The sequence below is a fragment of the Hyalella azteca genome, unplaced genomic scaffold, assembly GCF_000764305.2.
Source record: "Hyalella azteca isolate HAZT.00-mixed unplaced genomic scaffold, Hazt_2.0.2 contig16004, whole genome shotgun sequence".
In the NCBI taxonomy this organism is placed as follows: domain Eukaryota; kingdom Metazoa; phylum Arthropoda; class Malacostraca; order Amphipoda; family Hyalellidae; genus Hyalella; species Hyalella azteca.
Genome location: NW_025945831.1, coordinates 29,772 through 42,970, shown reverse-complemented (window position 1 = coordinate 42,970; position 13,199 = coordinate 29,772). Strand labels below are relative to the sequence as shown.

The 13,199-nt window shown below is 39.5% G+C and overlaps 1 protein-coding gene across 1 annotated transcript; it reads left to right on the top strand.

The window, feature by feature from the left end:
• The first annotated feature begins 1,020 nt into the window (after positions 1-1,020).
• On the top strand, positions 1,021-4,619 carry LOC108672319 (zinc finger protein 425-like). Its single transcript, XM_018159960.2, has 3 exons — positions 1,021-1,266; positions 1,477-1,601; positions 3,513-4,619. Exons 1-3 carry the CDS (start codon positions 1,131-1,133, stop codon positions 4,584-4,586), a joined length of 1,335 nt encoding a protein of 444 aa, XP_018015449.1. The 5' UTR covers positions 1,021-1,130; the 3' UTR covers positions 4,587-4,619.
• Positions 4,620-13,199: the final 8,580 nt, after the last annotated feature.

Genomic DNA, 13,199 nt, shown 5'->3' with positions numbered 1-13,199 from the left:
ATATAGGAGATATGTAGTTCATCTAGCTAGAACACCATTTCTCTAAAACAGGCCAAAAAGTCTAGTAATGGCTTGGAAAGTAGGGCAGTAGGAAGGTGAGGTAAGAAGTAGGTGCTGTGAGCAGGTTCTGGGGTAGATGTGGAGATGGGAACATGTTGATGTGGGGGCTGTTGCAGTGGCTGATGGCTTATGGCGCCTATGGCTTTAAGCAGGCTGAAATTCTAGAGGAGTATTAAATAAACCAGTACACATGGCAAATTCGACACAACCAATCACAGTCTGGAGCGGATGACATCACAGCTAATCACCATCTGGAGATGGACATGCATTTGCCTAAAAAAGACAAGCTTCAGCCTGGCTCGAAGTACTTAAGTTTGTAAGCTAATCTACTAAGCAGCATGCTTGTGCACATAAAGAATAGGGAAGGGATGATGGTGTTGGGCAATGCTTGCCTCTAACATTGAACCCTGGGAATTATGGATTTTTATTTGTTTTTTTTCTTAATTTTATTTGCTTTTATGTGACTATCCCCTGGCCACAATAAATAATGCAGAGCACCACTGCTGGAAAAAGAGCTGGGGCTTGTAGAACAATAGACCATTCGATGTTGCAGGTAATGAGTCCTGACTTGATGTTGGTATAGAGATTTAGTTCAGCTGAGTGCAGCATTTTAGCTCTGAGGCATAGTATAGTTCTGCATGATGAGGGTGGGCATATTGGTGCTAAGATCTTGACAGTAAGATTTCTTTATATAACCATATTAACTACATTTTTCAGGGAGTGAGTAAAGCCAATGAAGTGTTATATGCTCCTTGAAGTTGTTTACTATTTTCTTAGATCCCAAATTTTCAGCATTATCTATATTGAAAGTACAAAATACTTTAGTAATCTATGATAGAGCTGCCACCTGCGCTCAATGCTGCACTCAACGTTTGCTACACATGACTCTTGAACTGTTATTCATAACAGTGTACTACAAACAAACTTGTTATTTCTCTAACACTCACAAATGTCTTTACAGAATAGCACTGAAAATTGAGTTACTTTCAATTGCTACTGGGACTTTGTTACTATTTAACAATTTTGGATTGCAAATAAGCTTCAGTTTAACTTGGAACCTGCAAATTTTAATGAGTACCATGATGAATAAAATGAAGGTGAGCAGTTTCGTGATGCACAATGTCTCCCATGATGCAGTCAATAGCAGCTGGCACGCTGAGCTGAGCACCCAAATGTCTTCTGAATCTTGCAAAGTTGAGGCTGATGGTGAGCTGTAGTTTTAAGGGATTCATAAATTGCTTACAATTGTGTAAAATTGGAAATACTATTCTTGTGTTGATTAAATTAAAATTTAGAGATTAAGTTAACTTGGAGATATTGCTCCAAATTTTGTGGAAGCAGTGACACATTGTTTGTCATCTGTGTTAATGTCTCATGTTCAGGTTTATTCATGATGTTCTATGTCAATTTATTCAGCTACAGAGGCCAGTGGCTCATCTCCCCCCCTAGAAATGGTAGCAGTTTACATCAAGGAGGAGCCTCAAGATGGAGGAGAGGACATGGCTGTGAAGGTGGAACCAATTGACAGTAGTGAAAAAGAGGTAAATTCATCATATGCATTAGTGAATTGTAAAGCAAAAAATTCACATATTAATATTTGTACCTTGTGAGTTGGTTTTTAATAGGGCAAAGAAGCTCCTATAGCTTTAAAATTTTATTCCTCAAATTTTTGTGAGATTATCCTGCAAATAATGTTTGAAGCTGAGAATTTTTATTTAGAATTGCAGTTGTTAGTTTTCTACACGGACAGGCAGCAGAGTTCTATGACCCTGGTTTGAATAAGTGGAGGCCTCGAATGCGTAAGTGCATAGAACGCAACTGCAATTATGTACAAAAATTAAACAAGGCTTAGCTTTCCAAAAAATGTACTTTTCTTTGCAATTAAACCAGTTTTTTGATGTGACATAATTTGTGTAACTTATTATGCAGACATGCCTAATATTTTGTACTGTGAAAAATTTCCCAATTAATTCTGAAGGGAACATATCCAACTTTAAATTAATCTTATTTCATGAAATTGCTGATATTAATTGATGAGATATTGCCTCTTATGTGTTTTTGCAACAGCTGGAGGAGCTAATATTTTGTTCTTTTTTTTAATGCATATCTCAATTCTTCATCATGGTAGTGGGTGAGGCTATATAATGTATGATGAGCAGATAAATGTTAGTTAACAAGGTATGCTGTTCTTCAAATATTGTACAACATTTTTTTTTTCTTACAAACTGAGAAAATAACCACCAACATTTCTAATATTGAGCATCCTGTTAGACTTGACTGGTAGAGTTGGTGAATATGGCATCTTGCTTGCAATCGCATTTATTTGGGCAGATCAGATTCAGTTGTTAGTCACATAAGTTGCGGTTTTGCCTATCTTGTTATCTCTAGAATCGACTAAGATACAAACTCATTATCTATTACATATGATGAGGACAGGCGATGAAATTTGCTTAGAGATGGTGGTGATTATTGATGTGACATTCCATGCACTTTCCTGAGCATGATAGTACTATATGATAACATGTTTAGGAAGATTACACGACTTTAGAATTATCGGCTTATAACATTTGACTCTTTCAAAGTGTAATCTGCTCTCATGGAGCGTGAGAATCAGTACAAAGCTTGACTTAATATAATCGAATGAAAACCTGAGTGCAAGTGATCAGTGACGCTCTCTTGAGAATCCCTTTTACATTGAATTCCAAAGGATGAATGCATTATCCCTTATCTATTATTTATAAGTCACGTATCTGCGCGGTATTTCAGGTTTCATATTAGTGTAGACGCACTCTCTTGAAGGTAGATCATTTTTATATAAAACAGCTGCAGTCTTGTGAATCTTCAACAGTGGAAAATGGAGCTCATTCCTTATTTCTTCAAGATTGTTAGTCTGGAGCCTCCCATGGGGCATTAAGAGGCAACTTCCATACATGGTATAATGGATACATTTTTTTTTCAGCCTCTACACAACTGTGTATATGGTCAGTTACTCATTGTTTGCTATTGGCATATCAGTACGTTGACTTTCAAGTATGCAATGTTTCCTCCCGTAATGTTTGCTGAGTCTGTGGATGGTCTCATGCTGATGATTCCTTTCAATTTTGCAATCTTTCAATACCCAATATAACTTCAAGCCATTGTGCGTCAGGACTGGACGTGTGTTCACTTATTCCCTCTTTTATCCTTCCCATCAAACGCAAATTTGCACGTCTTCCTGCCCTTCGTGCGTCTTATTTCACTCAAAACAAATATATATAAACACATGGCAGTTGTTGCATTGATTAAAATTTTCTGTTATAGAATACATAATAATTCCAAACAGATCACCTTGCGTTGGCAGTGTGTTCTGTTGCTCATGCCCAAATTGAACGTTTTTTCTATGTATATATGATTCACTTGTTAATGTTTTCTCCTTGACAATTATTGTTTAAATGACGTCACTATGTCGTCAGTGCGAGGGAAGAGGGCAGCCCGCACCCGAGGGCGCCCCTGACGACGCTCCTGGCAGAGGCCGCGTCTCTGCAGCGTCCTGCTCCCAGCACCGCACCAACAGGCTTGCGGGTTCCCAGATTGGATTTGTTGAGGCCGAAGCTGCAGCCCAACAGCAGCAGCGCCGTGCAGATGAGCAGGCAACCGCAAAGCCACACTCATGCTCGCACTGTGCATTTGGCTGCAGTTCAGAGCAGCTATTGCAGCGACACATTCGTGCAGAATATTCGAGAGAATTGTCAGACCGATGCTCTAAATGTGAACATAGTTGTTCCAGTAAACAAAATCTCGAATACAACATTCCTTCGAAGCATTCATCTGTAAAGCCTCTAAGTTGCGCGGTATATTCTTGTGTCAATAAACACGATTTGAAATCACATATACCGCGCAAGCTTTTATCTCATAAAGCTTTTAGGTGCTCAGAATGTGAATATTTGTCTGTTAGTGAAGACGATTTACAATTGCATGTCCTATCGAAGCATTCTTCTGAGAAACCTTTCAGGTGCTGGAAGTGTGAATATACTTGCTCCAGTAAATATTATCTAAAATGCCATGTACTTTACAGACATACATCGCAGAAACCTCTTAGGTGCTCCGAATGTGATTATTCTTGCGTGTATAGAAGCAACTTAAGAGCGCATATACTACGCAAGCATTCATCTGAGAAGCCTTTGAGGTGCTCAATATGTGAATATTCTTGTGTTTTTAAAAGCGATTTAAGGTTTCATATATTGGGAACGCATTCATCTGTGAAGCCTTTCAGATGCTCGGAATGTCAATATTTATGTGTCAGAAAGAGTGATCTGCGAAGGCATGTTCTATACAAGCATTCATCTGACAAACCTTTTAGCTGCAGGGAATGTGAATATTCGTGCGTTACTAAAAGTTGTTTAAGAAATCATGTACTATATAAGCATTCGTCTGAAAAACCTTTCAGCTGCTCGCAGTGCTCTTATACTTGCGTCGAAAAACGAAATCTTGCCCGACACGTGCAATCCAGACATTCCCAGTTAACGTCCTCGCCTCTGAATGTATAAACATAATTAAACAAATAAATTTCTTCCAGTAAATGTTTGTTTTCATCTCATTCGTCAAAAACGCCATTCGCTGCTGGGAGTCGGGGACAAATTGAACATTTTCAGGCTAAGTTTTAATGTGAGTAAAGCATTTACGTAAAGCTTTAACATCAACTAAATTATTTTCAGTCTTGACATTTTGTATGCAATTTATATCGTGAATAAAATTTATATCAAAATATAGTTGCGAGGATATTATCTCTACCGGAAACACAGCCGTGGGCCACAAATGTAGCTCTTGTATGAGCCCTGGGGCCAACGCCCAGCTTAAACAAGCACAGCTACTCATTGCCAGATTTCAGTTCCTCGAACTTGTCTATTGATGAATGGTGTAACGTGTCAGTCGTTCAGTTGTAAGCTCGCAGTTTTTCAATTGTGTTGTGACAAGTGTTGTTTGTAAGCTTATAGAATCTGTTGTGAGGGATAGGATTATCGATCACTTGACTGCTCACCATCTCATATCAGATTATCAACATGGTTTTATTGTCGGCAGATCCTGCACCACTAACTTATTATCTACGTTGAACGATTGGACTCGCCTGCTGGACGAAAGGGATCCAGTGGATGCATTGTACCTCGATTTTGCCAAAGCATTTGAAAGTGTTCCGCATGAGCGGCTGTTGCGTAAAGTGAAGTCTTTGGGAATTGAGGGAAACGTACTACAATGGATCAGAGATTTTCTAGTAGGTAGACGACAACGTGTCAGTATTAACGGAACCGTACGTCTCGGACAAAAACGCGGCCTCTCTCACGGCCGGTCTCGCGGCCGTGATTCCAAATTCAGTGAGCGTGGAATATCTCGCAAAATACTGAACGTAGCTTGATGAAACTTGGTACACATAATCATTAGAGCCNAGGAAATAATCGCGTTTGGTTCTCAGTCAAGCAAAAAGCTCCTATTAATTGAATAAATGCAATTATTGTATGATTATTAAAGGATTTCGTAAATTTATGGTTTGATGTCCAATAAAAACAGTAACAAATTGAAAGCTTATTGATGAAACGCGATCTTCGCCTCAGAGCTCAAACGTCTTGTATACCTACAGTCCTACACCGTACTCTCTATACGAACAGATGTTCTCTTCAACTCGTATTGTTACTGCAATCTCTGAATTGGTTCAATTACGGGTGGTTCAATTAAAACGAGACTTGTTTACATATTGGCAAACTGACAGCAAGTCGTATTTAAGTGAATAGAGCGTAACCAGGGCCTTGGTTTACTTCTACCGTCATTGTTGAAATCACAGGCACTAACGCGTTAGTTATAACTTGGATTTGGAATGACGTTTGAAACAAAAACTGATCATAATTAAACAAACGAGATTAATTATGGGTATAAAATTGTTGTCTTATGAAATAATCAAAATTATTTGATACTCCCTTCGAATTGAAAATGCAATACATTTAAAGTTAACGTGACAGCGGAACGAATGCAACGTTACACCGGTCTCGCGGAACTCGGTTTACAAATTACATTAGGAGAAAGTCAGTTGCGTTCGTGGCGAAAGCAGGTGTGTAATTTTCGTTCCTTGAAATAACCGGCGAATTTTGAAGCTATAGATATTCAGATTTAGTTGTAATCCCTTGCTCAAACCTACAATACAAATACATTCAGACGCAACTGGCTCTCTCCCTCTGGCCTCTGAGGTTTGCCAGTCTGCTTTGATTTTTTGAATTTTTATTTTTTATTTAGCTATTTATTTATTTTTTTTTTTATTTCTATTTTTTATTTTATTTTTTTTTTACTTTTTTTTCTTCCTCTTTTCTTCTACCTTTTTATTTATTCCCTCTTTGTAAATTTGTTGCTGTTTGTTTTCGTTTATTGGGCAAGTTGAACTCTTCCGACATGAGTGATCCTAGCTGCCTTGCTGGCGCAGGGTTTGGTCGCCACCACATTTTCCAGCTGCCGCCGAGCTTCCCGATGCAGTCCACAGATGAGAAGGTAGTGCTCAATTGTATCTTCCACGTTGCAGTTGCCACACATTGGAGAGGGTGACATACCAAAGCGAAATAAATATGCACCAAGGCCTACATGGCCCTGGCGGAGTCGGGCCAGGACTACCGCAGCTCTACGGGTAGGTGCAACCACCCATGGGACGGGAGACAAGTTGCTGCGTATTGTGGTCAGGTGGACTCCTTTCCTACTCGCATTTACCTCCATCATCCACAAATCTTGCCAGCGCTTGCACAGTCCCCTTCGTAGGCAGCTCTGGAGATCTGATTGCTCAATGTGTAAGAGCACCGAGAAGTCAAGTGAGTAACCCAGCTATGCAACCTTGTCAGCCACTTCATTGCCATGTATTCCAGCATGGCCTTTTACCCACTGCAGGTCAACAGTCATCCCAGGTGTAGACTGCAGGGCCAGTAAGCGTGCGCGGATCTCAAATACAATAGAAGTGCAAGATGTGCTTGGGGACCCTACGAGTTGCAAGCCTGACTTGGAATCAGAACATATCACCCACTGTGCTGGCGCCCTCTCAGATATCATGACAAGGGCCTGCAGAAGAATTATCAATTATTATTTGCCAGTTAACTTCACGCAATCAAAGGAGATAGACACTAGGGATGTTCACTCGATGAACGCATGCTGACTCTCTCTCGCATTATCTCGTCGACGAAAACGCGAAGTCCCTGACGGACATACAGACTGACATGGCGAGCACAATAGTGTATTTTTTGGGAGCGCAGCCCTGCACCACAAATTTAACTCGTAAAAAAGCCCTGGCGCCAGCGCCTAGCCTATAATGCCATAACTAAACTCAGCTCACACCCAAGAAGCTGTAGGTAACTGAGTCATAATTGACTCTCCCCCTTCGCAGCCATAAGGCCTTCTTCACTTTNAAACTTCTATTTGGGTAATGGGTATAAATAAAAACTATTTCGATCGAGAGCCACACAAGACAAAAGATGTTAGCAATAACGCGGTCTCTGCTGTCGCCAACACACAGCTCAGGCCTACCGCGTAGGTGACCACCCTGCCAAATGCGTCAAGAATGAGAAGAAATTTAGATTCGCACCACAATATATGAGTCATTATGTTTCATGCATTTCTGTATTCAGTCTTCGAGATGCATTTATGAACTATTAAATGCACTACGGCAATACAAAATGTCATGAGACTCACTGCATCTGGACCTGTTATAATATAGCTTTATAGGTCGCAGCCTGAATAATAATTATGACCGACCTAGGAGTCTCCACGTAACGTTGTCCTGACTTGAAAAAAAATTAGCGACATCTTACAGTGCATTGCAGTATGGAATTTTCGCTTCAATGTTGCCAATTGAATATTGTAAACATTTAAAATTAGTTAATTAACATAAAAAACTGATCTATAGCGACAAATTTGAGTATGAACAAAATCTCACGAAGGCACAGAAAGATTAAATGATTCGCAGTTTCTATTTAAAGAAATGCCGAGCAATGAATGGATGAAAATAAAAATTCAGAAGCATTAATTAATTGTTGATGGTAACAAATTCATCTTCCGAGAAATGATGTTATGATCTTTCACTGAGAGGTCGATCAATTTTTATAAGGAAGTAATGAGCCAATATAGACGTTGAATTACCTTACCATTACCTTACAGGAAGATTTTTACCCAATAAAATGTAAGATATTGTATAGGAATTTGTTCGCCGCTGCTGACGTAAACCAGGGAATAATCCCTAGTTTTAGGGATTTTCAACAGTTCTTCATACATAATTCAAGGCCGCCTTGGCATGAGCTTCATCGATTCCATTATATGGAGTGTCGATGAAAATTTTTATCGTACCAACATTAACAAAATAAGTAAAGAGATTTACATGCCGCTTGGACGAAAACGATGTTAAAATTAAATTCATGGATTACTCAAATCGAAAATTTTCTATTATTTCTGGAGCAAAATGAAGTGGCAAGAACATATTGGCCACGATTTTAATGGAGCATCCTCATATCCAACCAAGCGTACGATCCTCAAACGCAAACTTCAAGCACCGCTGTGATCAAATCGTTGAATGCTAATTCGATTCTGTAATACATATGCTCAAATGAAATCAATTTGGTTTTTCAATACCATGGACCTAAATGAACTTTTTTTAATATAATGGAAGAATTGGTCGAATTAACATGTTCAAGATGAAACATGTAAATTTCAATGGAAATATTTTGGCAGAAGTAAAATATTCTGACCAGCGTAAATATTTTTACGGTGGTAAATAACGACCAGCGACCAGGATCTAACCCCTCATTAAATAGATTCTGATGAGTTATCCTGACGCAATAACAGTTACGTACAACAGCGCCCCATAGTTACGCAAGTAGTTTGAACATTCAAAGTAATGGAAGGAAAATATGTACAGATTAGGCTAAGACTGTCTAGTATAGTGACTATGAGAGAAGAGTTGATTCCGAGTCTAGATTTTATTGGTAAATCATTTACGAGCCAAGGCGTCTTTCCGAATATCAGGAGAACCTATACATTCCAGTATATTTTTATTACAAACAATTAATGAATCTTTTAAATCGTTTTTTTGAATTTCAGTTCATGAAGTTAGTCATAAGAAGTCCTGGTGAATAATGCATCATAGAATAGCTCCAAGAAGTAACAAAAAACTCATTTTTTGCTTGATGTGGAGGACAAATAACTTTGAAAAACGAAACGGCTGAAAGTCTTACGATTGAATGTAATGGAAATAACTATTTTCCCTTAAAAATAGTCCGTGTGATACAATGGAATTCAGTTCAAAATAGCAACTAACTGAAATATATATTATGAGTAAATGGGAACTTCGAATAATGAGGTGTGAGGCAATGCCGAGGTCTCATTGCCATTTTAATGTACAACCAGAGGATAATAAATAACTACAAATTTCGCGTAGATGCAATTTTAGCAGCACGAATGACATGCTTAGACGAACTGCTGGGAGAGCAGCTCATATATAACCTCCCTCCATCGCGCCAAGCGCATTACTGATCGGAAACGAGAAAAAGGCTTCTGCTGGCTGCGAGGGGGAGAGCCGGGGCAAGGCGTTATAGGGACGGCGGTTTGCGCTTTAGCCCGTGGAGTAGAGCGCCATGAAGCAGTGGCTGTGACGTAAAGGCGCTGTTATGTCGGGCGCTTATTTTCAAAAGCCGCGAATACGCCAGGCTGTGTATAATACAAGCACGCAACAGTTTGGCTATTTGCCTACGGCTGTTGCTTCGGTGGCTTGATGTCAGTTGGCTGATTGATTCATATCCAGGAAAGGAAATGACACCTATGGCTTTATGCACTTAATCACACAGGCTAATATGCCCTCTAGCGTGATTACGAGCGGAAAGGAATAGATATTGAATTGTGGGCAAGGGCTATGTAGGGGTCTATACTGCGTCCCCCTATTTCCTACTAGAAATTGTTTTGTTAATAGCAGAGCTACGATGAATTCTTGGCCGTGATTTGTGATACTTTGGTGCTGGTGCGAGTTCAATTTTCAGAATCGGGGCACTAAGAAATGTTCAGGCAAGTAGTCATATTGGATTTCGTTCATTATAAATTCAATATTTAGTCTATTTCTCTCAGTATATCCTCACATTCTGAGGTGTGGCTGCAGGAATAAACACAAATCGTTGCACTTACAAACACCAATACCCTCCCTGAGTTCTCTACTTGACGCGTTTTCTACCCACCACCTAGGCTTCGCACAGCTTTGGGTTCAAAAATACTTTTAGGAAAATGAACTTGAGAAGTATTCAAGTTACTTGAAGAATTTTGGAGACCGACCTCCAACTACTGAACATGTTAACTTTTTTGCTTCATTAAAGAACGATTTCATCGATAACTAAATCATTATTCACCTTACAGCATGCAACATCAGAGTTATCGGCTGGATTCAGTATCCCGAACATCATTAAATTACCTAACTTCTGACTCACTGCATATGAAGTTTGGATTAGATAATGAAGTTTGGTTCCAAAATCAACCGTTCTTCGACGGTGGCAGTTTGATCGTAGGCTGATTCAATGCAGAGGACGAAAACTGACGGCTAGTTTGCGTATAATGAAGTTTGGTTCCAAAATCAACCGTTCTTCGACGGTGGCAGTTTGATCGTAGGCTGATTCAATGCAGAGGACAAAAACTGACTGCTGGTTTGCGTGATGAATGAATGCTGAAACGCACCTACGTGCTTTGTTTTGTTGGAGAAAATTATTTCAGATGTTGGCATGTGATGCTGGACCATACAATTCTCAGCTGTGTAGCTGGAGAAAACTTAGCTGAACTCAAATGATATGTTTTGGCTAGTGTGGCTTGCAGCCGATAGTTTGATAACAGTGGGGCATAACACAAAATTATTGAAAACTTCATAATTACAAAGAGAGATCATGACAGTCCATGTGAATATAAGGCGCTATGGTTCTACGCAGTTGACTTCATATAGGCTTCTGTGCCCTCTAGCCCTATATCCCAGTAAAAGAAATATAAACTAAGTGCGAAGTTGGCAAAGCTGGCTTCCGGCATGCACCCCATGAAACTACCACTACTCCCTGCATAATATTTAGGCATAGTGAAATCAGATATTAAGGATTTGAATCAGTCAACACGTGTGCGCGAGACAAGGTCTTCAGCAGAAAAATTATAGAGTTGGACACAGTACGTTGTATTGGATATGTTCCGTTCTGCCGTCAGCTTTAGAAATATGCCACGAACTGCCGTATAGTGCATTATTAATAATTAGAACGAAACAGCTTTCCGTAAAAAAATAATACGGAAGTTAAAGTACTATTATTTTAGCCACACTTACGAAGTAATCTCCCATCTCTATGAACATTACTGAATGCAGAAGCCTGCACCTGCATCACCATTGCAGTGATTTTAGCCTCAGCATCAACAGGAGCTATCGAGGCAAATAATGTTTCGTTTAATTGAGTTAAGTGAAGGTCATTGCCCATAGTTTGGTTACCCGCTGCCCTAAATGACTGTTAATTTGTAGGTATGTTTATAGAAAAATATTATTATCAGGTATTATTGTAATACCTGATAATAATAATCAGCAATAATACCTGATATTACGCGGAAAAAACAACGTAGAATGTGCCCTAAATAAAGTCATAGGCAACATAGATGACGACAGCCAGTAGACGTATCAAGTGCAGTGACGAGGGCCAGTAGACGTATCACGTGCAGTGACGAGGGCCAGTAGACGTATCACGTGCAGTGACTGAGGCAAATAATGTTTCGTTTAATTGAGTTAAGTGAAGGTCATTGCCCATAGTTTGGTTACCCGCTGCCCTAAATGACTGTTAATTTGTAGGTATATTTATAGAAAAATATTATTATCAGGTATTACTGTTAGCCAGCAATAATACCTGATATTACGCGGAAAACAACGTATAATGTGCCCTAAATAAAGTAATTGGCAACATAGATGACGAGGGCCAGTAGACGTATCACGTGCAGTGACGAGGGCCAGTAGACGTATCACGTGCTGTGACGAGGGCCAGTAGACGTGGCCAGTGGTTAAAGTTCAGAGTACCAAGATAAGAGCAGAGAGGCGCGGGTTCGATCTCAGCTCTGGGCGCCAGATTATAATAAGAATCGGCGAGGAGGCCGGGCGGTTAAGCACAGCAGTGTTGTAGCAGTGAGTTGCGAGTTCGAGACCGCAACAAGCTGTGAATGTTTTGTGATGTTAAGAATCGGCGACAGGCATACGGCCTAAAAAACGCTGAAACAGCACAATTATATAATGCGTCTCTGTCCATCACAGAGTTCAAGTATCTGTCCATCACTCCATCAGAGCATTCAAGTGTCTCTGTTCATCACAGTGTCACAGCGTTCAAGTGTCTGTGCATAATAGATTCATGTGTCTCTGTCCATTATCGCGTTCAAGTGTCCCACAAGCGCAATACCAATAAGCCCTTTCGAGGAAAGTGCTTGAAAACACAAGTTCCCAGTATTATCGTTTTCTTTGAATTGAATCGAAACTTCTGATAAAAAACGACTATTCCAGCAGAAACTGAATAATTTTTAAATTCTCTCACATCTCCCATAGTTTTATGAAACATTTGTTTTTCCTCAACTCAGGGTTTACATTGATTATATAATAAAAAATAATAGAATTCCATTCATTCTTCAACCAAATTTAGGGACACACAATTATTTTTCAGCGCCTCAAGTTGGCAGACCGGCCGCAGCCCGGGTCCTCAGAAGCAGTGTGGGTCTGGGCCTCTGGCTGATGCTACGCTTTTCGTTGTGGTTGTCGACATTAAAGTATAGCAGAGTGTATTTTGCACTACCGATAATTCTTCTTTATCCTTGAGTCATCGCTAAAAAAATTATTTGTTATAACTATGAAAATTACATGAGTTGAGCTGGTTTGCCATTTCCTACAATATATCGTACATAGAATTCACATTTAAAACACAAATGCCACCAAATTATCTACTTCCAGGTGTAGAATGAGATTCGAATTTTAATCAAACTGATTGATCAGCATGTTTGTCGTACTTTTGTGCGGTCCCAAAAAAAAGTAAGACTAAACTTTTAGTCGCTGAAATTATTTGAAAATAATTTTGCAGCTTCATAAGCTAATGGAGTTTTAGACTAAAGGAAATCAT